This window comes from Serinus canaria, chromosome 6 (genome assembly GCF_022539315.1).
Source record: "Serinus canaria isolate serCan28SL12 chromosome 6, serCan2020, whole genome shotgun sequence".
In the NCBI taxonomy this organism is placed as follows: Eukaryota; Metazoa; Chordata; class Aves; order Passeriformes; family Fringillidae; genus Serinus; species Serinus canaria.
In genome coordinates, this window is record NC_066320.1 from 21,373,190 (window position 1) to 21,400,778 (window position 27,589).

General features: G+C 48.0%; 1 protein-coding gene across 1 annotated transcript; it reads left to right on the plus strand.

Moving 5' to 3' along the window:
* On the plus strand, positions 1-25,633 carry ARHGAP19 (Rho GTPase activating protein 19). The gene is made up of 12 exons (XM_030241383.2): positions 1-70; positions 12,322-12,587; positions 16,533-16,613; positions 16,959-17,168; positions 17,724-17,950; positions 18,461-18,547; positions 19,460-19,525; positions 20,255-20,443; positions 21,130-21,228; positions 21,822-21,914; positions 22,385-22,453; positions 22,928-25,633. Exons 1-12 carry the CDS (start codon positions 9-11, stop codon positions 22,982-22,984), a joined length of 1,506 nt encoding a protein of 501 aa, XP_030097243.1. The 5' UTR covers positions 1-8; the 3' UTR covers positions 22,985-25,633.
* The last annotated feature ends 1,956 nt before the right edge of the window (positions 25,634-27,589 follow it).

Consider the following 27,589-nt stretch of genomic DNA (forward strand, 5'->3'; position numbering starts at 1 on the left):
GCGGGCCAATGGGCAGGCGGAGCGGCAGGTATGAGATGGCGGCGGGAGCACCGGCGTCCGGCGGCGGCAGGTAGGAGCGGGACCCGGGCATCCCCTCGCCCCGTTCCGGCGGCGCGCTCCCCTTGGCCTCTCGCCGCCGTTTTACGGGTCGGGCATCCCTCACCAGCCGGGGGGCAGGCGCCGGTCTGTGCGCCTCAGCCCGTCCATTGAGGCGCTGCCCGTGCAAGCCGCGCCGTCCCAGCTGCCGCGCCGCCCGCCGGTGCCCCGGCACCTTAACGGAGCTGTCGGACTCTGTTCCGGCGGCTCCGGAGCTCGGCCGAGCCGCCAAGTGGTCCCGCGGGGGTGGCGGTAGGACCCTGTGTGCCCGCGGTGCTCGTGTGCCCGCGGGCTGTGCGGCGGGGAGCGCTCCCCGCAGCGTCCCGGTGCTGCATTGCGGGGAAGCGCCGCCCGCTCCTCTGCGGGGACAGATGCCGCCCCAGCGCCCGCCCCGCGCACGGCGTGTTCCCGGGGGGTGGCGGGGCACCGTGCCCGCCGTGCGGCTCTGCCCGGCCCCTCTGCTGCGGGCCCCGCCGGGCCGGCTCGCTGCTCCCGCCGCCGCAGAGCCCGCGCCGAGCGCTTGGCAGTTGCGGGGTTTGGTAGGGTGATGGCACTATACGGACTTGCTTCGCATTCAGCCCTCCTTCTCCTTTTCCGTTGCTTTGTCCGCTCTACCGCGTTATTCTGGCGTTCCAAGCACCCAGGCGATGTCAGCTTCACGTAATCCACCTTTAGCTCACACTTCTGTATGCATCACCATTCTGTTACTGCTGCAATAAAACAGCAAGGACTGCATGAGCACCTCCCTACAGCAGTGTCGTGTCGGATGACTGTTAAAAGGCTGCAGTATCTTTTTTTTTTTTCCCCCTCTGTTTTTTTATTCACCCTGGATGTGTGGTGTGTAGCTGAAAACTGAGTATCCGTTGAATGATAATTCTTATGGATAAATAAATACAGTTATTTATAAGAGGGCTGATGCCTCCTACTCAGCCTGATTCTCAGTGGTGCCATCCTGCTCACTGCTGATTGGGACCCATCCCGATGGCATTTGCTCTGCTTATTTGGGGGCACTGGTGTGGTGCCTGGGCTGGGGCACAATATTGCCCTGGAAGGAGGGGTGAAGAGATGGTGCTCATTTTAGCCTGTTTGGGCAGGGAATGCCTAAAATACTGGACATGGTAAAGGGATGTGTATGCTTAGTATAGCTGATACGTAAATGATTCTTTATGCCCTTTTGGATAAAGAATTTGTAACATGGCCTGGATCAGCCTAAATTACTAGATTTATTTTTTTTTCTATGTTGGCAGCTGTCCTTAGGATATATTCTCCTGCTCTTTATCCCCCACCCTCCAAAAGCAATTCTGTTAATGCAAAGCCTGAAGTACAAGTTTTCCTCCAGCATTGCCTGTCACCCACAGGTAGCGCTAGAAAATCGAGCTCTTGCTTTGCTGGTCTATCACCACACAGGCCACAAAGCCTGCTTCTTTTTTTTTTTTTTATGCTTTTGCCCCCATTTCCTCTCATCTGGAGAGAAGTGCAAGTTAGCTAGTAAAGCTTGCATGCTGTGTGTGTGGTATTATAGCATGCTGACTTAAAGACTGGAATTAAAAGCTGGTTGTCCTAAACTCCTTACCAAATATTACTGAACATGACAAAAGATGATTTGTGTGGGTTTCTCTTCTCTTTGTGGTCTCTCTAACCTCTGCCTGGTTCTTCATAACTGAGAATGAAGACTGCACTGTGCTATAGTGCTCAATTTCAAAAGAGAAGCATATGTCTGTTTAATGAATGCATTTAATGTCCGACTCAAGCAGTGCCTAAACACTTTGCCAGGCACTCGTGTCAGCCATTTGATATGGCAGGGGTGGGGTGAGTGGAAGGGAAAAAGCAATGGGGCTGGAAGAAGCTGGGAAAAGCCATAAAGCATCTTGCTAAAATGGCTTGATAGAGTGGCACTGCACAACTGGACATCAAGAGCTGACATCGTAAACAGGTTATGAAAGGAGACACAGTTGCCATCTGTGTTTTACTGGAAATAGGAAAATGTTCACTGTAAACATGACTTGATGGCAAAAAATCAAAGTGACTTGCTGAGGGTCAGGCAGAAAAAATGGTTGATTTCAGAGTTAAAGCCAAGTCTGAACACATGGCTGCTTTTCTCTGAAGAAAGCCTGGGAGCTGGGGACAATCTCATTCACACATTCCCTTTTCCACAGCCCTCATGAGAATTTTCGAGACCTAGACTTGTGTTTGACCCCATACTCAGTCCAAGTCCTGTGAGGTATGCATCTGAACCGAACTCAAGGCCATGTTGTGTTTGCAGTATTTTTATATGTTTGCATGTAACACCCTGTCCTGTTCCCATCCAGGGTGGGATGGGCTTTGACAACAGGATCCTTGTTCTGCTACCCTTCAGTTTATTGTCTGTTTGGGTGAAGGGGGAGCATTGCTTCCCACATAGCCCAAAGCAGCCTCTGGGCCTCCTTGCCAGCCTGGTCATTGCCTTGTTGCTGTGTGCACATTTACATGCCTATGAAAATGTCACAGAGCTTCGTTATCACTCCTTTAAAGGTGCCTGGGCATTTAGCTCAGTCTGAAACTGAAGCACTGAGTTCTAGACGCTGCTGGGAATCAAATGCCTTGTCCTAAAGGTCAAAAGTCCTCAGTGTGTGTTGATTTAATAAGTGACATGAACAGATGGGAAGGAGATGGGACAGCATGGAAATGTTGGCTAATGTCAAATGGTTGCACTGAAGTCAAGTCCATCTTGGAAATACTGTCCCTCTGAGTGTTGGGTTGGGCTCCTTGTCACAGCTGAGCCCTTATATTTGCCAGTTGTTTTGGGCCTTTCTGGTTCTGTAGGATCTCATTTCCACTTGCCCTCCAGCTGGAGGCAGGAGCAGGGAGCCGAGGCCCTTTCCTTGCCCTGTGCTCTGCTGGGTTCAGGCACAGCCCCGCTGTGCTGCTGCTGCTGTGCAGGCTGTTACCAAAGCTGCACTGTGATCCTAGGGACTGACACCATGGGTTCCTGTGTCCCCAGGTCACAGGGGGCTTGGAGTCAGCATGGGCAGAGAAGCGAGAGAAAATGTGGCTGCTTGCTGGGATAAATAGGATGAAGTTTTTCAAAGCTTCACAGGTCTGGTGTGTCCCTGACCTCTCATCCTGGTAATGCATTACACTTACCGTGGTGTCTGGGCCCTTTTCTCCAAAGTGCAAAACCCTCATTCCTTGACTCCTGGCCTTTCTCACCTCTACACTAGGTAATTGCAATTAAACCATCTAGAGTTTCCTCATAAATTTTATTTTCAGAAACCATAGATAGTGGGGAATGTGATAAGCTGCTTAATAATTGCCTGCCAGCTGGCTTACAGGAACTTTTAATGTGTTTGCTTTTGGCCTATAAAGCTCTAATAATTTGGACTCCAGCCAAAACATCCTTTCTTCTTGAGCTGTAATGTGGCAGCTCTGATTTTCAGAGGCAGGAATTTCTCAGGGGAAATGGCATTAGTTTTCCTTTTTGTTTTTCTGGAGCTCATACTCAAGGTTGAAACGTAGCTTTATGGTTTGGGACTTCCATATGGGCATTCCTACAGTCCTGCTTGCAAGCTGTCTTATAGCAGGAGACAAGCATGCTGTGGCTCTGTGCCTTGGAGAGCAGGAAGCCTTTTAGGGAACATCCTCACAAGCTCTTGGGGGTTCCTGGAGCTCTCCTCACGCACATGCCACTCTGCATTCCCTTGAGTGGCCCCTGGAGCATGTGTAAATATATCACTGTTCCCTGGGCTCTGCAGTGAAGCAGAGTTGAGCCAGACAGAGATGAACTGTCAGGCAGGATGTGAAGAGAAGCTGTATCTCACCAGAATTGCATAAAGTGACACTACAGGTTATTGTCATCTGAATTCTGGGGTCTGTGTACCGTATTCCAGTTTTTGACATCCTAGCCTGCCCAGATCCCCTTCAAAAGCCCTAGGCCCCCATCCTGCTCAGTTTGGTGGGTTAATTGGGCTGCTTTGTGTATCTCTGTCTCTCTGGTGCTGCATGCTGTGCTGCTCTGTGGCGGGCCCAGCCTGTTTATCTGTGTGCTCCGCAGCCCTGACCAGATGTCACCAGCTTATTTAAATGCTGGCACGTATCCAGGTGTTCCTCATCACAATTCCAGCTCATAAGAGTTTACACATCTGGAGCAAGGGATGTGGCCTCTGACATACTCAGTGGTGTCTGCAGAGGATTGCTGATGAGGAGGGATTTGATGTGCTATCATCCTTTGCAAACACCACTGTGATACAAAACCCAGATGCGAGAATGCAGCTTCTTCACTGCACCTCTGGAGCGTTGTGGAATTACAGAAGTGTAGTGAACAAAAGCAAGAGCTGTGATTCCTGGATACCTTCGTCATCTGTATTTGCCAGGCTGTGACTACCAAACCTCACCAACAGTACTGTGAGGAGCTGGCTGTGAGTCCTGACCCAGATCTCAGTGTCCTCTCAGTGCAGAAAAAAGCAACAGCAGTCAAGCAAACCTGTGAGTGCTGCAGCACACTATGCTCAAATTGTGGTGCTTTGCTCAAGCACCAGTCTACCAACTGATGGTGGCATGGGATTCCCAAATGTGTTCTGTGCACCAGCTGGTGCTACCAGTTTTGGGTATCATCCTGTGGGAGGGTTTAGGAGAACATCTGTCCTGCCTTGCTGGGTTGCTCTGAGTTCCCAGACTGGCTGCTACAATAGCTTATTAACTTTGCTGTGTTGTTTTTGTGTCATTGCTTGATTTTTTGTGTCAGAAGTAAACCTGATTGTTATGGGTTGCTGTTTATAAATGGTAGTTCTGCTCTGACCTGGACACTAGCTTGGAGCTACTGGGCTGAGAAGCATCTAGATGGTGTGTCTGCTGGTCTCGGAACTCCATCCTCCCTCTGAAGGATGCCCTAAGACTCACCTTCAAGAGTAATGGTGACAATCAGAGGTGCATGCAGCAATTTTGGATTTCTAGAGGCCAAGGAGGTATAGGTAGGACTGGGCCATGCCTGTTAGTGGCTTCCATCCAGAACACTCAGCATGGGGAAATAAAGAGGATAAAGACAGTTTAAAATGAGAAGAGCAAGAGAATGCTATCATTATTGGCAACTTGAAAGTACCCACCAGCAGACATGTTTGTTGGGAAAGGGCTGTGGGGCTTCCTCAGGCTGTGTCCCACCCTGCAGTGAGGGTCTGGATGTGCCACACGGTGCCCCGTGGCACTGCCAAGCTTCTCCAGCTCCCTGTCCCTGCTGGCCTGTCTCTGCCTCACCAGCAGCTCCCAGCCAGTGCATGGGGCTCAGCTCTTGCCTCCTCAGCCCCATGTCCCAGCCATCCCTGCCTGATAGCTTTCAAACCAGCTCCTTTATGCTCAGTCCCATGTCACCCCATGTGCAAAAGCTGGATTTCTTCTAAATGTCTGCAGTGTGACCTGATTATTTTCCTGTCCTTCCTCGCCCTCCTTTTTAATAGTGTCTACAGAAAAGCTGGCAGAGTTCAGTTATATCAGTCATGCTGACTGATAGTGCTGCCTCTTCTCTTGGGATTCCTTCTCTTTTCTGTCCCTGCAGCATTCATTTCAGATTTAGCTATCAGCCCTCTAAAGACAGGGTATTGCCTTTGTTCTGTTTGTACAGCACAGAGCACAGCGGAGTCCCCAGCTGTGACCGAGGTTCCCAATGCCACAGTGATAAAAGTGAGCACATCAGTAACGAGAGGAGGCAGCTGCTGCCATCTAAAAAGATTCATTTTTGGTGCTGGTTTCAGCGAAATCAGGATTGGATCTAAGGCTCTTCTTCTATTGCTGCTCCCAGTAGGAGTTTATATTAAAATAGAGACACAAATGCATTGACAGTCATGAGAATCAGAGCAGCATTCCTATTTAACACTGTTCGACTGTGTTAATCTCATCTTAAGGCAGACATGTGAGCCTGCAGATCTTTAATGTAAAATTACTGGATTTCTGGTGGTAGCTGCCTTTTGCATTTTTTACAGGTTCTTGGGTAGTCAGCTGAGCCCTCACAGAATGTGGGAGCACCCGGACCTGGGATGGTGGCACTGGGAAGGAGACTTGATGAGGAGCAACGCAGTGAATGTGCAGCTCTCTCTAAGGCTCCCCTTGGTTCCTTCCCTCCTAGCACTAGAAGGCATCTGGATGCTCTGATGTTGTGATGGCTGATTGAAGTACTGCTTGATTGACTTTAAAATATTCCAGTGGCTATTATTAAAAATATCACAAAGAATTCACTCAGGTCAAACTTGAGAAATTTCATGCTGAAATGCAAATTTATTGATGTTTCACATATATCAAGCTGTCTTGCCACTGCTGTTTTCTTTGACGCCGGTAATATATTGCATTTTCATTTTCTTCCAAAGCACAGACCCCCACCCCTCCCAACCCTTTTATCTTTTCAGATAGGTCCATCTCCTCCAGGTTCATGTCACAGATGTATAGCCAGTGTTGGCAAGATCTACTCTGAGCTGTTTACTGGCACAGAATATGAATTTGCAGATGATAGCAGTGACATGGATAACCAATATACCTGGTTTCCAAAAGGTGGCCAGGAGTTGCAGTAGTTCCAGATTGTTGAGCGCAGGCCACCATCACATAACAGCAGCTTTCTTAGCCAGCTCCTTGCCATTTAAATTGTACATTATTATCTGGTTCTCATAGTCAGAAGGCTGAATCACTCTGTGTAAGCTATTTAAATGTGAAGAAAGCAAAGCAAAAATTAAAAAGACACTGATGTATCATAAGGCTTACTTGTGTCAAGGCTAGAGACAGTAGGCAAGAACTGGCACTCACTGTGCTGTGCACCGTGTACTCATCACAAAAGGACTCTGCCCCTGAAGACCTTATGAGTATAACCCTGGGCAAAAATTACTGTGTGTTTTTCTTGACATTTTTCAGAGGCTTATCAGTCATCCTATGAAGACTTAGGGTGCCAAGTGTGAGGCCTGAATGTGATCTTTGTTACACCATCTTACAAGAATGTCAGTCTGAAGTACAGCCCTCAAAGCAACTTTAACTGTGAAGTCTCTTCTAATGGCTCTGCAGTCTGTTCCCATTAGACTACTCTTATTTTTAAATTCTTTTTTAATCTAGAAAATAATTTGTCTTCTAGTTCTTTTGTTCTTAAAATTATTCCATATAATTCCACTATGGTTCTTTCATCTCTTTGCAAAATCTGGGGTGGCTCCTATCTGGCTCTGGAAATACTGTCTTCAGACATCCTCATTAATTGATTCCTTACTCTGGCAGAGCACAGGAGACAATGCTACTTCTTCCTCCCTGGGGAAATCTGAGCCTGTGTGCATCTGTCCTATGTCCCTTTGTGCTTAGCCAGCCGAGAATTGTTCATGTTTTGTGTTCTTCAGCACTGCAGATTTATCACTCTGCTCTTAGTATTTGGTACCAGTTTGGCTCTTTCCTATAATCTAAAGATGTTGTTATTATAGAGGGAGATTTTCTCCTAATATCTGCCTTACTTTCCAAAGCTCTTTAATCCTTTCACTCCTATATGGTAAAACTTTGCTGTGGTGTGTCTAAAGCATAGGGCCTTGGTGATGACATACAAAGTGTGCAAAATGGCACACTTTGGATTTTTTGGAGATGGATTTTGTCCACTGAATTAGACACACAAGGCTCCTCTGAAATCTTTAACCATCAGTGTATCCACTTTCCCAGCTAGATAAACACGGCTGATGCCTTGCCCCAAAGGTACCTCTTCCTTCTCTTCCTTTCTTGCCTTCTGTTCTCCTTATGCTCTACTTCATGCTTCTTGAACCTTTCTTCTGTCACATGTGTGGATTTAGACCAATATCAGACCTGTGAAAGCCACTACAACAGCTCCATCTCACCTATCTGAATGCAAGCTTGCTGCCACGTGAAGTAATCTGCCTGTTTGCAGAACTCTTGCACCGCAGGTTTGATCACCAGGTTTTGGTAGTTAAAGTCTCATTTTTGTCCTAGTTTCCAAGGCATTTCCCTGGCCTGGATCTAGTTACCTTAGGGATTAATTGATCCATCATGATTTTGACCTCCTGCACCATCCACTCCCCATGAAATGATGGGGCTGTCATGCCTGAAGCAAAAACGTTGTGTGTGACAGACAGCTTTCTTTGTGACTTGGCTGGGATCACAGGCTTTGCCTCTGAAGGATACTAGAATGGCAAGAATCTCAGCACAATATAGGACCCATTTTTTTTAATCTGCTGTCTTAATCACAACCCTATTAGAACAAGGTTTTATTATTCATTGGGATTTGATTATATTCATGAGACTGGAGAGGAAGCTATTTATTCCTTTACTTTATTGTCTTTTGACGTGTCGTAAAGCAATCTGAGATCACAGCATATAGAAAATATAACTCTGTAATTGCAATCAAGGCAAAAAAAAAACCGCAATAAAATCCATGAATACATGTTTGTCTCCTCTTTGCTGCTGTTGTATAAACTGTGAGTGTAGGTAGAGTACATCCATCTCTCTTTTTTAACACGAAAACAGCAGATGGGGCACATGGCTCTTTCTGAAGGTTATGGTGTGTGCAGCAGTGAGGATTGGCAGGGTTATTGTGTGTAAAGCCAGTGGGGGCTTTATCTTTGCTCAGAAATAGGGGCTTGCTTCACATTTCCATTTTGATTAGCAATAATGATACAAAAGCAAATTTTCTGTGTAAGGAAGAGCTGCTAATAAAGTGACCTTTCAAAATTAAGTAGCTCATTGAAGTGCCATATCACAATAAGGGTATACAAGGCTGGTCCCAGCTGCAGCAGGCAGGGAAACTGGACAGGAATCCAGAGAAACGTGGAACAGGAATCCTGAAGTGGATGAACGGCACAAGGTGGCACAGTAATAGTAGCAAGGAGCAATGGCCAGGTGCTGTTTCCAGCCCTGAGGGGCTGATCTATGTGCTTTGTCTTTGAAAGGATCTGAAAGTGTGAAAGGCAGGCGCAGAGAGAGTTTCTAGCAAGGTTTCTGGACACGGGGTTGTTCAGTTAAGGGACTTGGCTATTGTCCTGCCAGTGCTGTAACATCAGTTGTGCTTGGATGCTGTTGGGAATGTGTTTGCATGGCTTTACTCATGATAAACACAGGGTAGACTTGGAACTATTTTGTGGATTCCTCTTGGATACAGGTGGAAAGCACTTAATACCACGCTGGTCCTGATTCAAAACCCTGGTTTCTATGTAGGAATTATTTGCTGTTAAACTCCAGCAATGCAGCCTTTGGCAAGAGACATGAATCAATTTGTCCAGCTTTTCTTTTCTGTTTTGTCCCTGTGTGAAGGCTGATGCCCAGTGTGTGCCAAGGGGGCCTTTCAGACCCAATAATGCGCCCTTGTGTCTCGTAGCATGCGTGGAATTTGCATAGGCTGTGCTGGGACAGGCAGGTTTCTTTTGTTGCTGGAAACAAGGAGCAAGTTCTTTTCCCTGTCTCTGCTTCCTAATGCCTCTTCAAAAGCTCTCAGCACTCATGTAAGAAATTTACTTTTTTCTATTTATTTTTGCATTAAATGTTGTTGGACTTTGTGCAACTTCTAACACAGGCTATGCAGAGAAGTCATATCAGTCAGTGCTAGTTGACAAAATTGTTTAATTTTCTTTCTGTGAATCTAATTGTCAGAGGGAAGAGATAATCTGTGATGCTTGATGTAACTGCTTCAAAGTATTTGCATATCTTCTCTGTGGGGAAACAAAACTGCTAGTGAGTGAATAACAGTGCACGGATCATTGCAGGCAGGGTCACTGGGCCTATACACTTGCTATTAACCCTTCTCAGGATCTGTATTGCCACAGAATGAGTTGTCATGGGTTTCAAGCAAAGGGCTTGCTCCACATTATGGGCAGAGCTGGCACTTGTTTGTGCATTGTAGCCCTATGCAATGAAATGCGAATATGATCAGATTAACTGTTAGTTGCTTTTTGGCAGCTGATACCGAATTGTTGCATTTTGGTCTTGATTTATTGCAGATAGCAAACTGCTGAAAAACTGGCTGGGAGGTGCTCAGCAAAATATGGCCCCCATTTGGAGTCAGCAGTGTGCTTGCTAGGCCACTGAGCCAGGCAGCTGGGAGCCTTTAAGGGCTTTCTAAAATTTTAGATGACCTGGCAGATTGCCTTGCAGTCTGCCTTGCAGACCTTCTTCCTCTCCATCCTCTTGAAGGGCGTCTTTGGCACCCATGGAGAGCAGTAAAGGGGAGGGGGTTTGCTACGGATTCTCACGATGCAAGAATTGCTGAGAGCCTCATTTCCTCTTGTTTCAGCAAGTATCTTTCTTCTTGTGGAGCCCAAGTCCCAGCTTCTGTTCTGTTATGCTGATCAGGCATCCTGGAAATCCTGGAGATAGTCTTTCAGGTCAAAAACATACAGTAGCTGAGATAACTGTTGGGTTCACAGATAATGTGTGGAGGTGGGCTGGAGTTCAGGTAACTTGGCAGTAAGTGCTTTGATGTCCTCCTGTCGTGAGCTACTGTCAGTTTACATCAGAACAGGAAGCTGCTGAGGTCTCTGAACTAGCAGCGAAGTGCTCTGTTTCTTGAGTCAGTGGATGTGAGGTTCAGGGGGGTGCAGATGCTTTTGGTGGCAGCTGTGTTGAGCAGTGAGCAGGGATGCCCAGCATGGCCTGAACACAGTGGCATGGCCTCTACCCTTCAGCAGGGAGGAGAAGAAGATCAGGGTACTTCAGTCTTCTCTAGAAAAGCCTGTTTTGAAGAGAAAGCCTTTATGGGCTTAGGAGTGTTCAGCAGAGCACTTGCTGCCCTGCATCTGCATCTAAGGGACTGAAGTGAACCCTGGTACATAAGAACAGCATCCCTATTAACTGTGCACTTGGCAGCTGCCCTTGGAAAATGGTGTCCAGTGAGAGCTCACAGCTGAGGGTGGATGTAGAAAAAATGGAAAGTATTGTATAAGAGCTAAAGAATGATTGAAAGATTGGGGAATGTCACAGGCTGAACACACGATATGTGCAAGCTGGGTGGGTAGGCATCCTCCTCCCAGAGCCCTGGAAGAACTGGCACACCCATTCCCTGAGCCAGGCTGTCATTTTATAGCTGAGTATGAAATCAGGATAGTAGCTCATGACTGGAGAATAATGACACTAATCCTCACCTTTAAGTAAAAGAGTGGAGGAAGAAGATGGACAACTCTAGCCTGTGTTTCTTTACTTAAAAAACATGAAAATGTTTGGAACAGTGGTGGGAAGACAGTAATGGAAGACCTAGAGGTAGACGGAAATTGGGATAAAAGTTAAGTATGAGCATTAAGAGTGCTGATTAACATGAGATATCTCTTTGGTAACTCTTTGATTTGATTTTTTACATGGTAAATGTACCTATCCTCTGGTAGGGTTATGTACCTGTTTGAGATAACTCTTAGAGCAGTGTCTCGGGTGCATCCCTTTTCCCATGCCACAGGAGAAGCTATGAAATGAAGAAAGTAGGTGTCAGTAGAGAATAGGGAGGGCGGACAAAGGGCATAAAAGGATGACAAAGAGATAAGAACTGAATGAGCTGAAAAGGATGATCTAGATGAAAAGTTAGTAGGGGTTCCTCAAGGACTGATCTTGCATGGCTCATGACAATGAGTCCTCACTTGCTCCAGACTCAGAGTGAGGAACTGGCAGAGAACAGTAACCAAAGGGTTGGCAGCATGTCACCTGGGAGCATTTGACCACACCCACAGCAAAACTGAGGGTTCAGTGTTATTGCACAAGTATGACCTTAAAAACAAAGTCCCAGGACGTGGGAACTATCTATTTGTTGATAGAAAGGTAGATATGATAGAATGGCAATAGGAACTGATGAGTGTAAGCTGGCCATGAAAAAATTTAGATTGTTTTTCAGACTTTTGGGCCACTGGGAGTGAATTTCTGGGGAGGAAGGGAGGTAAAACCAAACTTATTTATGACTTAAAGTAATAAGTTAATGTAAAATATTGGGTGTCATCTCTGCTAGAGCTAGTATGATGTAGATACAGTGAAACAAGTTGTAAAGATGTAGATGTAGTTTTCATTGGGTGTTGCCCATGTCATCATCACACTGTGGAGTGCTAGTCTTAGGCTGTGTTATACAAACAGTCCAGAAATTATTCTGCTCCATAGGGAAATGTAACCGTGCTGTGCTGAACACTCACCAAAGTCAGACAGTGCTGTTGGTGTAGACTGGTAGCTCCTGTGTCAGCAGATGTCTCCTTCAGGGCAGACCAGCTGGTTGTGAAAACCACAGTGATGAGGAATTACTGTGTTTTTTTCCTCTTCCCCTTTTTTCAGTGATGCCATCTGCAATTTTGTCATCTGCAATGACTCCTCCCTCCGCAGCCAGCCGATCATCTTCAATCCCGACTTCTTTGTGGAAAAACTGCGCCATGAAAAACCAGAGGTGTTCACAGAGCTGGTTGTCAGCAACATCACCAGGCTCATTGATTTGCCTGGGGCAGAGCTGGCCCAGCTAATGGGAGAGGAGGACCCAAAGCTGCCCGGGGCAAACAGCACAGCTTCTGGATTTTTCCGTTCTCTGATGTCTCTGAAGCGCAAGGGTGAGTATGGGTGGCACGAAATCTGGTGCCCACCTTTGCAGTGATGCTGTCACCATTTGTTACACTGAGTTTACAAAAGTTTCAGCCCGTAGTTTTGAACTTGTGGAAGTCTAAATACTATGGCTTCATAATCTCTGGGGATGCCGCTTGTAGAAAGGAGTAAAACAGACCAGGAAATTGATCCTGGAAATGCCCTGCACTTTGGGAAGAGTTCCCCCTGTTCTGGGATTATTGCTGTGGTGCGTGTCAGGCTGGCCTCAGTGGGTCAGCTGCCCACTGTGCAGCTCAGAAATCTGTAAGTATCTTCCATCCAAATGCTAGTGCTGCTCTGATCCACATCCCAGGGGAGTCAGTGACAAAGCTCTGCAGACTGACTGAAGAAGCCCAGTTTCAACTCAGGGAGGTGACATATTTATCTTTCTCCCTAAGACAAGCATTCCACTGGAGTTTTCTTCTGCTAAACTGACTATTGTATCTTTTCTCAAGTTCAGCTGTCTTGGTTGTGAAACATTAGCCCCAGGCCCTTCACAGAAGTCTTCTTTTGAGTGTGGTTGTGTTCAGATCCTTTTCTCTTCAATGGCTGGCATTTACCACTCTGTTTTGTTGAAACTAAAAGGGTGTTCTAGGTGTGTCTTTGTGTCTTCTCCCACCTTTGGCCACACTCAAGGAGAGCCTGGTTTTCCTGAGAAGTTCAGTTAAACCTTCTCACTCATCCAGGCAGAAGCAGCCTCCATCTGAGCCCCTCACATTCCTCCTCAGCTCTGGTTTCCCAGCTTAGACTGGCTGGCTGCTGGCAGAGAAGCTGTGAGCTGCCTTCAGATGTTGGCAGCCTGAGGTTGAACACTTCTGATTAGTCTTCCCCTTCCTGTGAGCAGTTCTGCTATTGCTAGTATCTCAGAGAAGGGAGCTATTGCTATGGCATAGTTTGACTACAGCTTTTTTCTGTCTTCAACCATTACATAATTTCTCTAAGTGTTTCTGATTTTACCAAGTCTATTCCTCCACTGTGTTTCATAAGGAAAAGCTTTGCAGCCCCACTGATCAGGCAGAATTTTTTGGTGGCAGTTTGAGCCCTCCACTTCTCTCTGATCCATCAAGAATCCTGGTACATATACTCACCTTAGGAAAATAAAAGACTTCAAGTGCTTTATCATGCTTAGATGAGAACTACTTTATATTGCCATGACTTACTCTGCTGCTCCACAATAACAGATCTTTGTGCTGCCCCTAAACTGCAGTTAGACTGTGGTCATACCTGTTATTTCTTCTCCCTCTTCCCGGAGAGTAGCAGACACCTTAAATTCAAGCACTTGCCACTTGACAAATGAAAGTGAGTGAGTAACCAAATAGAAAATGTTTTCTTAGTTTGTATGGAAACCCCCATGTTGTCAAAACCTCCAGCAGGGGCTGGTGAGCCTTCTCCAGCTCAATTTTTTTATTAAATTATCTGTATTCTGTTGGGAGCGCTGCTCTTATCAGAGCTGACGTCTCCTGCTAACTCTCTTCCCCAAGAGCTCTGCCTTCCCCCATTCGTGTCTCCATGGCCGTGTGTCACTACAGCTAGCAGATGTTTCCAAGTCTGCTGGCTGCACTCCCAGGCTGCAACAGCAGTGTCTCCCAGCATCGACAGGCACTGTCTGTGAACTCCTTGGCCAAAGTCTGAGAAAAAGAGGTTTGTGCCTACAGTGAAAATCAGTTTCATGTACTGTGTGTTTCATCTTGGAGCCATCATTTGTTTTTCTTCATGTTATAGACCAGCTACAACAAACAAGTTTTATTTCTTCAAAGCCAGAGGCCAAGGACCATGGAGCTCAGAGCTGATCAAACTGCAAATGCTTACAACTTCTTTGAGCATCAGGAAACTCAGTCTCATGCTGCTGCTTAGTTTCAGAAGCAATTGTAAAATAACATCTAAGCCTTTGTAATGCAGCATCCATTCTCCAGACACGTCTTTCAAGTTTCTTTGAGAATCAAATTCTCATTCAGATACCGGCTTCTGACTTCAAAACTAAATCGAATTTGTCAGGCCCTGCATGTCTCAAGAAGATGTATTTTCCTCTTCTATTCCTGGCCACTGTTGATTCTATCTGTTGAATGTCTAATGAGTTTAGTTTTCTTCAAGGACAAGAATCTTTTGCCGATCATTCTCTCCCTTTGCACTCAAACCTTTCAGATCTTTCGTGTGAATCAAGAGCTCGCATTGCCCTCCTTTCTCTTGCAGAGCTGAAGCATGGGCTTTATCAGAGTGAGGTCAGAAAGTTCTTGATTTAACAGGAGGCTGGAGTTCCTGGTGGCTTACCATGTATTTCAGAAGTCCTGGAAGAAAGCAGAACAATCTTCAGGCGGAATAAATTTAGTTACACAGGATGGCTGCTAGAGAAGTGCAGAGGGTTAACCAGGTCTCCCTCACATGCTGTGAGCATCAACACCACAGAGCAGTAAGATCTGTAGTACAAGAGACCAAAAGCAAGTAAAATCAAAATGAGATATGAGGGGGGAAAAAAAAGCAAGAGAAAGTTTGTGGTGGAAGTAACTTTTATCAGACCAGCCAACGCATTGCTTGGGTTACTGGGCTATCAGCTGTAGCAGTAAGGAGGGAAACCTTCAGTGCAAATGGTGCAAATGTCCAGCCTGCCCTCAGAAGTGACATATGTTCCTGGCAGTCTGGCCATGGAGAAGGGAGGAATATTCTTTTCTTATATCTGTTGTCTCTTTGAAGCCTAAGTACCAGGGCAGGACAAACCAGCTCTGTACCTGGTTCCAGTTCTCAGTCCCAGTCAGTATGTTGTGGTACAGTCTCTGCAGTATCTTGTCTCCAATCCAAACCTATACCCATCTGAGGGAAGAAGTGTGGTGCCCAGAGTTCTGGTTGCTGCCACTGAAGTCTCTGGGAGTTGTCTCCACCTTCTGAGGGACAGATCATACTGGCTGTGTGTGTTTGACAGAAAAATCCATTCAGTAGCAAGGTTGCATTTATTAGAAAACACTGTCCTTCTGGATAATCACTGTCTCACCTGGGAAGTTGTTTTATGGACAAGAAGACTATTCTACATTGGTTCAACAAATGCCATTCAGTTAAATGGATTTCTCATCTAATGTTTCCTTCCCTGCAGTGATCCCTTTCCTTTCAGCTCAATTGTTTCCATCTTCTGGGACTGTAACCTCTGTTATTTACTGGAGTTCTGGAGCTGCAGCTCATCCCCAATCTCAATCCCATGAGATGGGAACAGACTTCAAGAGAGGAGCCCAGCGTATTGCTTTGCTACTCTCCTTCTGCCTTGTTCAGCTTTCATACTTTACTCAGACCAGGGCAGCTGACATGGAAGAGAGATTCACTGGGATGAGGAAATTCCATGTTTTACCCACTCCTGAAAAGGAAGCTAGTGTGAGCCAGTCAGAATATGTCTGCTCCCCCCAGTAGTGCTTGTTTGCCTCTTCCATAAACTCAGAGCTGCAACTCTTCTTTCTGCTCCACTTCATGTCAAGCCACAGTGAGGATTAATCTGGGCATTTCTTTCATGCTGTGGAGTGTGCCAGTGTGGCAGGCACCAGGGCTGTCCAGGCTCTTATATCTGCTTTTCCTACTTTGCTGTTTTTGTAAGGTCTGGGCTTGCAGATTCTATGCCATTTTAAACTGAAGCATCTCTTCTGGCGTTGTTTTTTCTTCAAGGGCTAGAGAATATTTGCTTTAGCTGATAAAAGCTGTAATTAAAGTGAGGTAAGAAGCAAGGATGATGAAGCCCATGTGAGTACAGCATGGTGAGATGAAGTGACTTATTTTGGAGTGTTTGTGATATCTCACATCTGTAAGGGTCCTTGTGACCTTCACCCTTAACATTTTGGGGCACTGCTCTTTGCATGTCGAAATCCTGCTCTTTGGGGAGCATTAATTTCTGTGGCTGTTGGGTTCTGAGCTGCCTGAACACGTTGTCTCCTGTTCTGCAGAGAAGGGGGTGGTGTTTGGCTCGCCGCTGACAGAAGAAGGCATTGCACAGGTTTCCCAGCTAATCGAGTATCTGCACAAGAGTAAGTGCCTCTGTTTGCTGTCTTCCTATCCCCATGGCTATCTGTCTGGCCCACCTCAGGTCTCTGGTGCAGACAGAGTGACAAGCTCTGAGCTCTCCAGCAGCAGGAGTTTGGGATTGCACTGGGCAACTGTTCCCCAGAATCACCTAGCAGATATGTTGGTCTGTTTCCCTCTGTACAAGGACTTTCTGTATTGATGGGAGACAGCTTGAAGTCATGTCTTTGAGTGCAGTTCACTGTGGTTTGCTGTCAAGCTCTGGAAAGAGGAAGGAACTGCTTTAGTAAGAAGGTGGGAAATCAACCTCTGATTATTCAGTGCCCTTTTTTCTCCCCTCTGCTGAGCAGATCTAAGAGCAGAAGGCTTGTTTCGAGTGCCAGGCAACAGCATCAGGCAACAGATCCTAAAGGATGCTCTGAACAGTGGTACTGATATTGACCTGGACTCTGGGGAGTTTCATTCCAATGATGTGGCCACCCTACTTAAGATGTTCCTGGGTGAATTACCGGAGCCGCTGCTGACACACAAGCACTTCCATGCCCACCTCAAAATTGCAGGTGAGTGGACAGCAAGAGGCAGGGATGAGCAGAAGGACTGGAACTGGCCTAGAAAGCATGCTAGGCTGTGAAGTGTATTCCTCAAAGGCATCCTTAGAAGGAATCTTCCTACCACCTCACCCTGGTGGTGGAAAGACAGGAGCTGATTAATGAATCAGACCAAGTCTGTCTAGACCAATCTTCTCTCAGATACCACAGTGGTAAAGCCCACAGTGATAACCTAGGTCTCCATCTGTTTTATGTCCGGGATTCTGAGCAAGTTGTGGTTTCTATGTATTTAATAAATGTTATTGAACTACCTTATGTGAACTTCCTCCATCTTGCCTTCAAGCCATCACAGCTCTTAGCAGCTCTGTTGTTCTGTGGGAGGAGTAGCATAGATTAACACATCAAGTGGGGAGCTTGGGAACTGAGGGGAAGAGAGATGGAGGGCCAAGAGCTGTGCAGGGGTTTGTAGGAGATCTGTATATGAGGAGGAAAGGATAAGCAGTTGCAGCAGACTGCTCTGAGGGAAGGTAATGTGTGTCCTTCACGTTTTGCCTTGTGATTTGGCAGACTTGACGCTTTTTGATGAGAAGGGGAATAAGACCAGCACTCCAGACAAAGAGCGCCAAATCGAAGCCCTCCAGCTGCTGTTTCTGATCCTTCCCGCTCCCAACCGCAGTCTGCTCAAACTGCTGCTGGACTTGCTCTACCAGACTGCCAAGAAGCAGGACAAGAACAAGATGTCTGCTCACAACCTTGCCCTCATGTTTGCACCCCACATCCTGTGGCCCAGAAATGTGAGCAATGCCTCAGTGTCTGTGGGTGGGATATTGCAAGGTAAAACGGAAAGGCTTGGCAGGGGGAAAACATAGGTATGAGAAGGTTGAGTACTGACACAATGATGTGAGGGCTGGAGGCTGTGATGGAGAGGTGGGAGCCTCCTGGCAGGACTCAGTCCCAGTGTTCAGCCCAGACCTGCCATGCGTCTCATTTGCAACTTATGCATCTTCTTTTTCAGTAAAATTGAAAGCACAGCACCGTAATGCTTCTTCTTAGAATGTCAGCTCCAGAAAAACCTTGCAGATCTCTCTTCAAGGTTTCTTATGCTGCTGGTGAGCTGTTTTGTCTCAGAGTTATCTGATTCTCCTCTCAGAGCAGCTTTGGCTCTGTGAGCTCTGCTGTGGGCTATAAGCCCTGCCTGCCTCTCATCTCAGAGTAGATCTCCTGCTGTGGCACTGTGTGTGTCTGTGTCCCAGAAGAGACCCCTCCTCCTCCCCTTCTAATGGATGGCTGTGTCCCCTTGCCAGGTGACAGCAAATGACCTTCAGGAAAATATCACAAAGCTAAACAATGGAGTGACCTTCATGATCAAACATTCTCAGAAACTCTTCAAGGTACATGTTCTTTGGCATCCTGCTCTCCCGCCTCCATCACCAGGAGACTGCCCCTTGTCCAGACAGATCCCACATGCTGAGTGTGTATTCTGTGGGCTCTCTTCTGCAGTAGGAGAAGGAGACTTTGTACAAGAAACCATTCCAATAGTGACTAGGGAGGAGGTCTTTGCTGGGCAGGCAGTGCTGGAGGTGGCTTTGCCCGGGCAGGTCAGCAGCACGGTGCAGTGTAACACTCCCCTCTGCTGGACAGCAGCACCTGCTGCCCGGCAGGAAACCTGGCTCCGAGGGCAGGTACACACCGGGCTGCACTCGGGTTCTGTCAGGATAAGGAAATGGAAGAGATTTGTCCTGCCTGAGGGGTGCCAAGAGCAGAATACCTGATACACTGAGTTGTTTTGTTGGGAATTTCTCTGCAAATGGTCATCAGCCCACTGCTGTAACAGGCACTGTCCAGCTCTGAGGAGGGTGCTGGGTAGGACAGTCAGGAGTGTGGGACTTTCAACTGTTCCTCCAAGGAAATGTTTCTACAACAGACAGTATCGACTTCTCAGGGCCTTCCTGGTCCCTGGAGGCATTTGCTCACTGCAGAGTCCTCCCGTGGAGAGTTCCCCTTCTACCTTCTTTGTCTGGCCCCAGTTTGGCCAGCTCAGAAGTGGGGCAATTACTTAGAGTAGGGTTCCACAGGAACTTTTCCCTTCTCTGAGTTCCACTTGTGCTGAATGTCTGCATGTAAATGATACTGTGAACAGGGAGGGGACATGAAATTCCATGGCTTTGTTTGCCCAGAATGGCTGTCGTGATACAAGTGGCTTGTGTTGTATGGTTGAAAAGCAGCTCTTGCTGGAGCCGCTGCTGCCCCAAGACCAAAGATGTTAAACATACATTTGGCCTGTTCTCTGCTCATGGTCGCAGGCTCCGGTGTACATCCGGGAGTGTGCCAGGCTGCACTATCTGGGATCCAGAGCCCACACATCAAAGGTAAGGCCAGCCAGTGCTGCCTGCCCTCCATGAAAGGGCAGAGGCTGTGGTGCTGTGAATGGATCTTTGTGAGTGATAGAAGCTGAAAACAAACCAAGTCATGAAAGAGGATCTGTCAGAGGGCAAGAGCAAGAGAAGCATATGGTGTGGTAGTGCAGGCGGCTGCATTAGGGAAATTGGACAGAGTTGAAGCATCTGTTAATCAAAAGCACAGGGAAAGAAAGCTACGAGCCCCTGTTTAGCAGCAAACCTGCTCCCTGTGCCCAGTACATGCAGCACCTGCTCCTTTGCAGGGCTGTGCCTTCCAAACAGACGGACATGCCTGCTGCCATGGCCAGGATGCTTGGCAGAAGTGCTGAGATAAAGGCTACTTGCTGCCACTGGGACAACATTTGTGTCTTGCCAGCAAATGCTTCCCTGCCTCACATAGCTGCAGAAGAGAGAAGATGCATGGCAAGGAGCTGCACTGACCCTTCTCAAGCCTGGAAGGGCTTCTGCAGCTTGCATCTGGGAGGGGAGGGAAGAAGCAATGGGGTCACCTTTGTAGTGCTGTCACCTCTTCCTGGCACGGGGCCTGCTGGTGCAGTGCTGCTGCAGAGGGGTAGGGAAAACACAGTCCTGTGCTTTCACCGGGGTTGAGGCAGCTCACGAGACTCTCCTGGGCTGGCTCAGATGGGTGGCTCATTGGGATTAAAGCATGGCAAGCGACTCCTGTCTCCGCTCTCCCAGGATGACCTGGATTTGCTGACGTCTTCTGGCTCCAAGGAGCTGCAGCCCCTCAAGTCTCAGAAGCGAAGCCGGCTGGACTCTTGCCATCAGGAGGAGACCCAGCAGCGCACGGAGGAGGCACTGAAGGAGCTCTTCCTCCACGTCCACAATATGCCTGACTCTGCAAAGAAGAAGAAGCTTATCCGGCAGGTACTGTGGGGAGGAAAGATATCTTGGGGTGTGCTTGTCAGCTTGTCCTGGGCACAGGGCTAAAGACAGGGCCTTCTTGAGAGTTTCTTCTAATCCTGGGCAGGCTGGGGAAAGTGGGTTCTGGGCTGTGTAAGGGGCAGTGCTGTAAGAAGACAGGAGGAGGAGGTGTCCTGGATGTTGCGGTACTAAGCAGCACTTTTGAGCTCTGTTTTTCAAGCTAAGGACTTGCTAGCCAGCAGTTCCCAGTCCTGATCATGGCCTTGTTGAGCTTCCTCCCTCAGGAAGGGAAAAGTTTCTTCCCCTGTTGCCTGCAGAGAGTGGACAAACTGGTCTCCTCTTGGTCTCAGACAACTTGCTGCACCAGACAGACTGGTCAAAAGGGTCAGCACCAGTCGTGGCTGCCAGCCTCCAGCTGCTGCCCAGCCAGAATTCTTTCTGCTCCCAACATCTGCCACTTTTGGTTAATCTGGTAGCCAGCACAAAGCACCTTTGCACCCAAACTCCCTGTAATCCTGGGTGGAAGGTGTGGCCTTCCTCTGCTTTCTCCCTCCTGCAGTACTGAGCTGCTCCTCCATTTTACGGGGTGAAGGAGAGAAACTGAGTTTTAGGACAGCAGGTAGAGCAGCATGCAGCAGCAAGGGGCAGGTATAACTGTGCTAACATACTGCCCTCGTGTTTCCTCCTAGTTTAATAAGCATCCAACTGCTCTGACTCCTGGCTCTGATGTGCCCACATCCCCGGCACCACGACGCACCCGCTCGCGCTCCTTCAGCGGCCTCATTAAGGTGAAAGCACCCTCTGACCCTTGCTCTCTGCTGTGAATTTCTGATGTTGCTTTTTGCTTCTGCCTTGCCCTGCCTTAAATGAGACCTTCAAAGGGTAGGGACTCCTCAAAGTATTGCCTGCCAAACAACACAGATTCACTGGGGCAGAAAAGGCAGCAGAGTGACAAAAAGCCCTGTTAGTGTAAAGTGTAATTATCTTGAAACACATGGCTGTAGGATCTATGCATCTTTCTGGAGAATTGATTGCTTCCTGAGATGAGATGAGGATTGACAGAGAGCTGGTCATGAAGTCTAGCATGTTAGCACGGGTTTTAGCACATTATGGGCTGCCCTACAGCAGGATGTCCCTGCTTCTGACAGGCTGGGCTCCTGGCCAGGCCTCAGGTCAGCTCCCAAACTCTTTACAACCAGGCAGGCTCAGCCTAGTGGTGTGGTATTTCAGGTGGTTCTGCTCTGCAATCTTTGTCCCAGCTTGGCTTCCTTTTTTTCTTTCCCAGCATTCAACTGCTTACCAGCAAGGCATCCTGCTCCTTCCCTTTCTTTTTTACTTTGCACTTTAAGCACTAGCCAACAGCCCTTTCTTCTTACAACAGCGGAAAGTTTTGGGAACTCCAGTTATCCTGGAGAGGAAGAGCAGGGATTCCACACCAGAGCCTGTGCGGGTCAGCAAAGAGAACGTCCAGCTGGTAAGAGCTGCTCCCAGCACCACTGAAGCTGCTGGTGGGGAAGTGTGTGGGGAGTGTGAGTGCAACGTCAGCAATCCCTGGGGAGCTGTTCTCTGCTCAAGAGAAGAGTTCCAATTTTCTTCTGTATGATAAAATAAGGTCCTGAGAAGCTGCTCTGAGGAGAACAGAGCAGATGGCAAGGGCAGCATCAGAGCAGGGATCACAGCACTGGACCTCTACTCTGGTTTTGTCTCTCTGGCTTTGTCCTGCTCTGGGGCATTGTCTTGTGCTCCCTTCCCTCTCTCTCATCCTCCTCCACAGATTATACAAAGCCTGCTGCCTGTATGCAGTAGGGTTGTCCCTTGGCCCAGACAAACCAAGAGTGGATTTGGGTGATAGATGCTCTTTGGTGGTACAGGCTGCTCCCAGGGAAGGCTGTGGATGCCAGTTCATTCACCAGCTTTCTACTCCTATTGCCCTCTCTTGTCCAGTTACAGAAGTGTGGCTCTCCAGCTCATATGTCCCAGGCCAAGCTGAAGTCTTTGGAGGGCCAGAAAGAGGTGAGACACTTCCCCTTACCCCCCTTTCCTCTTCCTACAGGGAGCCTGGTGTGCTGAAACCTGCCAAGGTGACAGCACACACTCAAGGCTCTGGGACAGCTGTGGTGGCCCAGCTCATAGCAGTCTGCTCCGTGCCGAGCTGCAGGCAGGTGACATGCTGGAAGCCAGACCCTGAAGGGTCTTACAGCCCTTCTGCCTGTGACTTGGCAGGCTGGATGTTGCAGGAAGCAGCGGGAAGCTGGCAGCTCAGGGTAGTGCTAACAGCCTGTCAGGGTGGCAGTGGGACAAGAGGTTGGTGCAGCCCAAGACCGACTGCTGTGTTTGTTCCTCTCTGCTCACTGCCTCATCTCGAGCTTTAGCAAAAGGCATGGAGGCTGACACCAGGGAAGGGTCCTTGCAGGGGGAGAATGTCAGCCATTTTTTGCATGGTACTCTGTGTCTCAAGCATTCAACTGCACCCATTCTCTGCTGCAGGGATCCTGCAGACGCATGCGAGCCCGCCTGCTTTCCAAGGATTCATCATCCCTGTGAATCGCCTGGCGCCAACGCACGGGTGGGGATTGCCCAGCCTCGCAAGCTGTGAACAGGAAATGTGCTGCACTGAGAGGGGAGTGCTGCAGGCTCACAGCAACCCTCACCAACACAGCAGCGCTCCTGAGACTGGACCTTTGCAAGGATTGCAGGGATTTGTTTCTGTATATAAATTATATTTCATTCTACTATGGGGCAAACCACTATCTAACCAAAACTTGTGCAGCATGTCTGACCTGCTGGCTCTGGGAAGAGCTGGAGTGCTTGCTTACAAGGAGAGCCCTGTTCATTGCAGGGCCCTCTGTGCACTTCCAGCTTTCTCGTAATGTTGCTAGGCTGTATTTTTTTGCTTTTCTGCTCCGAGTTTTCAACACTTTGGCTTGTTTTTGCTTCCTTCCCCTGTTAGCAGTGAGAATGATGGACTGTAATCCTTACCCACATCCTGACATCCAAGCTTGCCTCCAGTCCTCCTCTGGAAGTTTTCCCTTCTCTGCTTCTTCTTGGTTCCATTTTGCTCTGCTGTTTCCAAAGGGCTGAAGTGCAGGAATGGTACAGAGTAAGGGATGGGCCTGGAAGGAAAGGCTCTGGATGCCATCTTTTCAAGTTGGGCCAGGGGAAAGCAGCTTCCCCAATAAACTCTATTTTAGCTTGAGCTGGAGGCAGCTCTTGCTCACTGCCTTGTTTCAGTGGCACAGTTCTGAACAAGGAGTGTCTTGGCTTTGTGTTCACTCAGAGAGGCTTAAGCTGAGGAGAGCAGGAGGCTGGCAAAGGTTGTCTGGGGCAGAACAGCCTAATCTTTGGAAGTTAAGGTGCCTGGGGCATGCAGAGTCTTGTGGCTGTGCGTGAAAAACAGTGTGAGAGGTGAGAGAGGGCTCCATCCATTTGTGATCTGCTGCAAATGGTGCCAAAGGCTTTGGCTCAAGATATGTGGATGGCTGGTAGGGCAACTGGCTGATGAATCATTAAACTGGGGGAAAGGGCTGAAGCTGGGTTCAGCTCTTTGGTCTGAGCTGCAGAAATGAGATATGCTCATACATATCATACATGCTAGATACAGGATAAACCCCAATCACAGCTGGCCGGTGTCAGCGGTCTCGTTAAGCCAAAGCGCTCCAGTAAGCCAGTCTTGCCAAGAACCTGTCTGCAAGCACTCTGAGGTAGGATACACACAGGGTTGCTACTGTGAAATGAAGATTTAATCAGCTGGGGGACCGTCTAAACACTTCTCAGCCCTTCTCAGCAAAGTAAATAATCTCTGGAATCCAATTATATTTGTCTTCTAATCTTTAAGAACCAGCAGCCAGCAGGAGTTACAGCTCTGCTCTTGACAGCTTTCTGAAACAACTGGTGGCAGGAGGTGTGAAGACTAGGATATGAACAGGGAGTTCAGTCTGATTGGCTGGAGCTGTCAGAACAGGTCATTGGAGCCCTGCACAACTTAGCTGGAATTTGTCACTTTTTTTAATTGTGAAGTTTTTTTTTAAGATACAAATCCTTGTGCTGCTCAGTACAAAGGATGTTTTTTGGTACTTTATCAGGGATGCTTGTCCCCAGTCTGACCCCAAGCTGGAGCCTTGAAAATATAGGGGGTTGGGGGACTGTAGATGTGTGAGCTGGGAGTTGCTGGTGTTAGGAGCCTCTGTCACAGCAAAGAGCGAGCTGTGGTTCTTCAGGGACCAGACTGATGGTGATGCTGTGAGGAAGGGCAGAGGCTATTTGCTGTGGCAGTAGTATGTGCTTTTTGGATGTGTCTGTAATCATTCCCTCCAGAGGCTGAAGCTCTCCGTGTGCTTTTCTCCAAAGGGCACCATGTTTTTCTGACTGCACTTCTGCCCTGTCCCTGCAGCCTGCTGTTAGCAGAGACCTGGGAACCTCAGTTTTGCCTCTGAGCAGAGATGAGGCACAGACAAAGGTCAAGTGGCAGCAGGGAGAGCTGGGTCTGCTCCTGCTATCTCTGCTCTTAGTTGCATTGGGGCAATTGCTGGGTGAAGTATTTGTTCATTCCTCCTCTCCCCATTGTCCCTACCTGGCATATCTCATATCCCTCTCTATGGGTGACTGCTTGGCAAGGCAGTCTTGTACCTGAAATTAAATACACTGCTCCCATATAGATGAGACAAATGTAAGTCTCCACTGTCCCCCTTACTGATGGCTCTAGCTCAGGGGCTCTGTCTGGCTTCTGGCACAGCTGAGATTTGTTCAGCTCTAAGAAAAGTTACCTATGGGGCACTGGCCAGGCCTTCTGCATGTGTCACATGCCTTACTTGCCAAAGGAGTGGGTGCTGTCTCCAGTCCTGGGAGGGGTTCAGTGCCCTGGGCTTTAGTCTGTGGTGCTGGGCTCACCATGTGTGGCTGACAGGTTCCACCCCTAGGACCTTGGCTGTTGCTGTCCCGCTGCATTCTCGCTGTCTCCCAGGCACGGGAGAGTTTTAGTTATGCTTGGATGTGTCTCGTTTGTCTGCCCTGTGCAATGACTCATAAGGATGCTTCTTCCCAGAGCAGCCGCTAACTGTTCCCAGAGTCTATCATTTCCAAAGTATTTTTAATCTTTGTCCTTATTTATATATGCTATGTCAGTACTGTTGCAGACTGTTGCCTTTCTGTGTGTTATGTGAAAACACCACATTAAATGCTTTTATTTTTAGTGGGTTTGCATGGTGGCTTAAGCAATTTCATTGGGACAACAAGGACTCCTATCCACCTTCAAAAAGAAGGAAATGTCTGCTTAGAAGGCCAGAGCTACTACTCTTAAGTGTGGGGGTGCTTGGTCAGGTGCTGCCCACCTGCAGGGACGGCACTGGCCTCCCATGGCACTAGGGCTCGAAAGCCTCTGGGATACTTGCATGATACAGGGTGCCCAGACAGGCTGTCTTTCCCTTGGAAGTATGAAGCTGGACCTCTTCTTTTCCTGTCTTCCCCCTGCTGTCATCCAGGGTGATGGGAAATCAGGTTTACAAAGAACACTTTATATAAATAATGGATCAAATGAATAAATTTTTCTCTGTAGGGCCATTCTTCTCTTGCCACTCTTGGCTGCTGAGAGAGGATGCTTTCTGCTTGCATTTTCTTTTCCTCCTTCTTAATAATGGCGTCTCAGATTTTATGCAGATTATTTCTCTGTGAAGTTCTTCCACGTTTGAAATGCCCTGGGCTTGCCTGCCATAGCTCAGACACTCATTAACATCCTCACCATGCAATTGAAAAACAAGCAGGAGAAGGAGCGCGTTTGAAAGCTGCGCTGCCTTCCTGCGGGCTGAGCCCCAAGCCAGCCCCCTGCTCCTCCGTGCCTGCACTTGGGTGTCATGGGAATGGTGAGCCCCATCTCCCTGGAGCTCAGGGAGCGGGGGTGATGGGCCTCTGTGCACTTCAAAGTGGGCATGAGAGTCTAGAGAGCTGTTTCTCTTCTTGAACGTGTTGAACAAAGGAATGCAAAAACTCACAACAGCTATCTTCAATACTGAAAATCCAAACTGCCCCCCCCCGATAAGCTGTGATTCAAAGTGACAGCTTTATCTAGCTTACATAATTCAAAAAAATGAGTAGGTTTTGGCTTCTGAAGCCACAATCCAACCACTTATGCTTGACTACAAGGGCAGTAGCCACTGGGACCCAGCACTGGGTGAAGGCATATATTTAAAGGGGGATCACTCATCTCTCAGTGTGTTTGTTTTGGCCTGTTGGTATGTGTGCACAGCAGTAGTGTTACAAAGCAAACAAGCAGTGCTCACCTTTATTTCATTAAACAGTTTTTATCTCAAATTGCACAGCACAGACTTGCAAATAAGTTCTTCAGGGTGTCACTGCTATCTAAATCAATTTTTGCAAGTTGTCTTGATTTTTTTTTTAAACTGCTCTGCCCTGGTTTGGAGTTGAAATAAGATATTTTCTCTCTCTTAAATTATCATGTGTGGCTGGGAGCTGTCATGTTGCTGCTGCATCTCACTGCCTAGGGCAACAGTGTAGACAAATAACATGACTGTTGCTAGCGATAGATATTGGCATCAGCCAGACCAGTTATCAGGCTTTGCAATCTCATTGGCTTGGATTAACTAATATTTTTTCATGGAGTGAATAAATTACCATGTTTAGTTCTGTTTGCTCATCTCTCCAGTAAGGGTTTTGTGTTGAAGCTCATAAACTGTTCAGGCATGTAGGTGCCAAGATCTCTGTGCTGGGTCCCATACTGACCTTACACTTGTGGCTCAGAGTGGGATCTCAACTGGCACCACCTCTCTGGCCCCATCCTGTCGCAGCTCAGCTTTGTTCCTGGGAAGTGCCCACACATGAGGAATGTGATGGGGTTGTTTTGGGGCTTCTGTGCAAGGAGCTGCTGTCCCCAGCCATGCTTCACAGGGTGAGGTTCAGACACTTCCCAGCACCAGCCTTCAATTTTAGTCTGGGTCAGAGGGAGACAAGTTTTCCTTTCTTTGCTGAATCGCAGCTGGAGTGGTCATTTTTTGGCTCCCTCCCCAGTTCCTGCTCTCCCATGCTAAACCAGCTCCCCTGCCTTGCTGCTGGGGAAGATTTCCAAACCCACCACCCAGCCCTCCCAGGCAGTGCCTTAGATGACATCAAGATCGTCTCTTTTTCCACTGGAGAGATCTG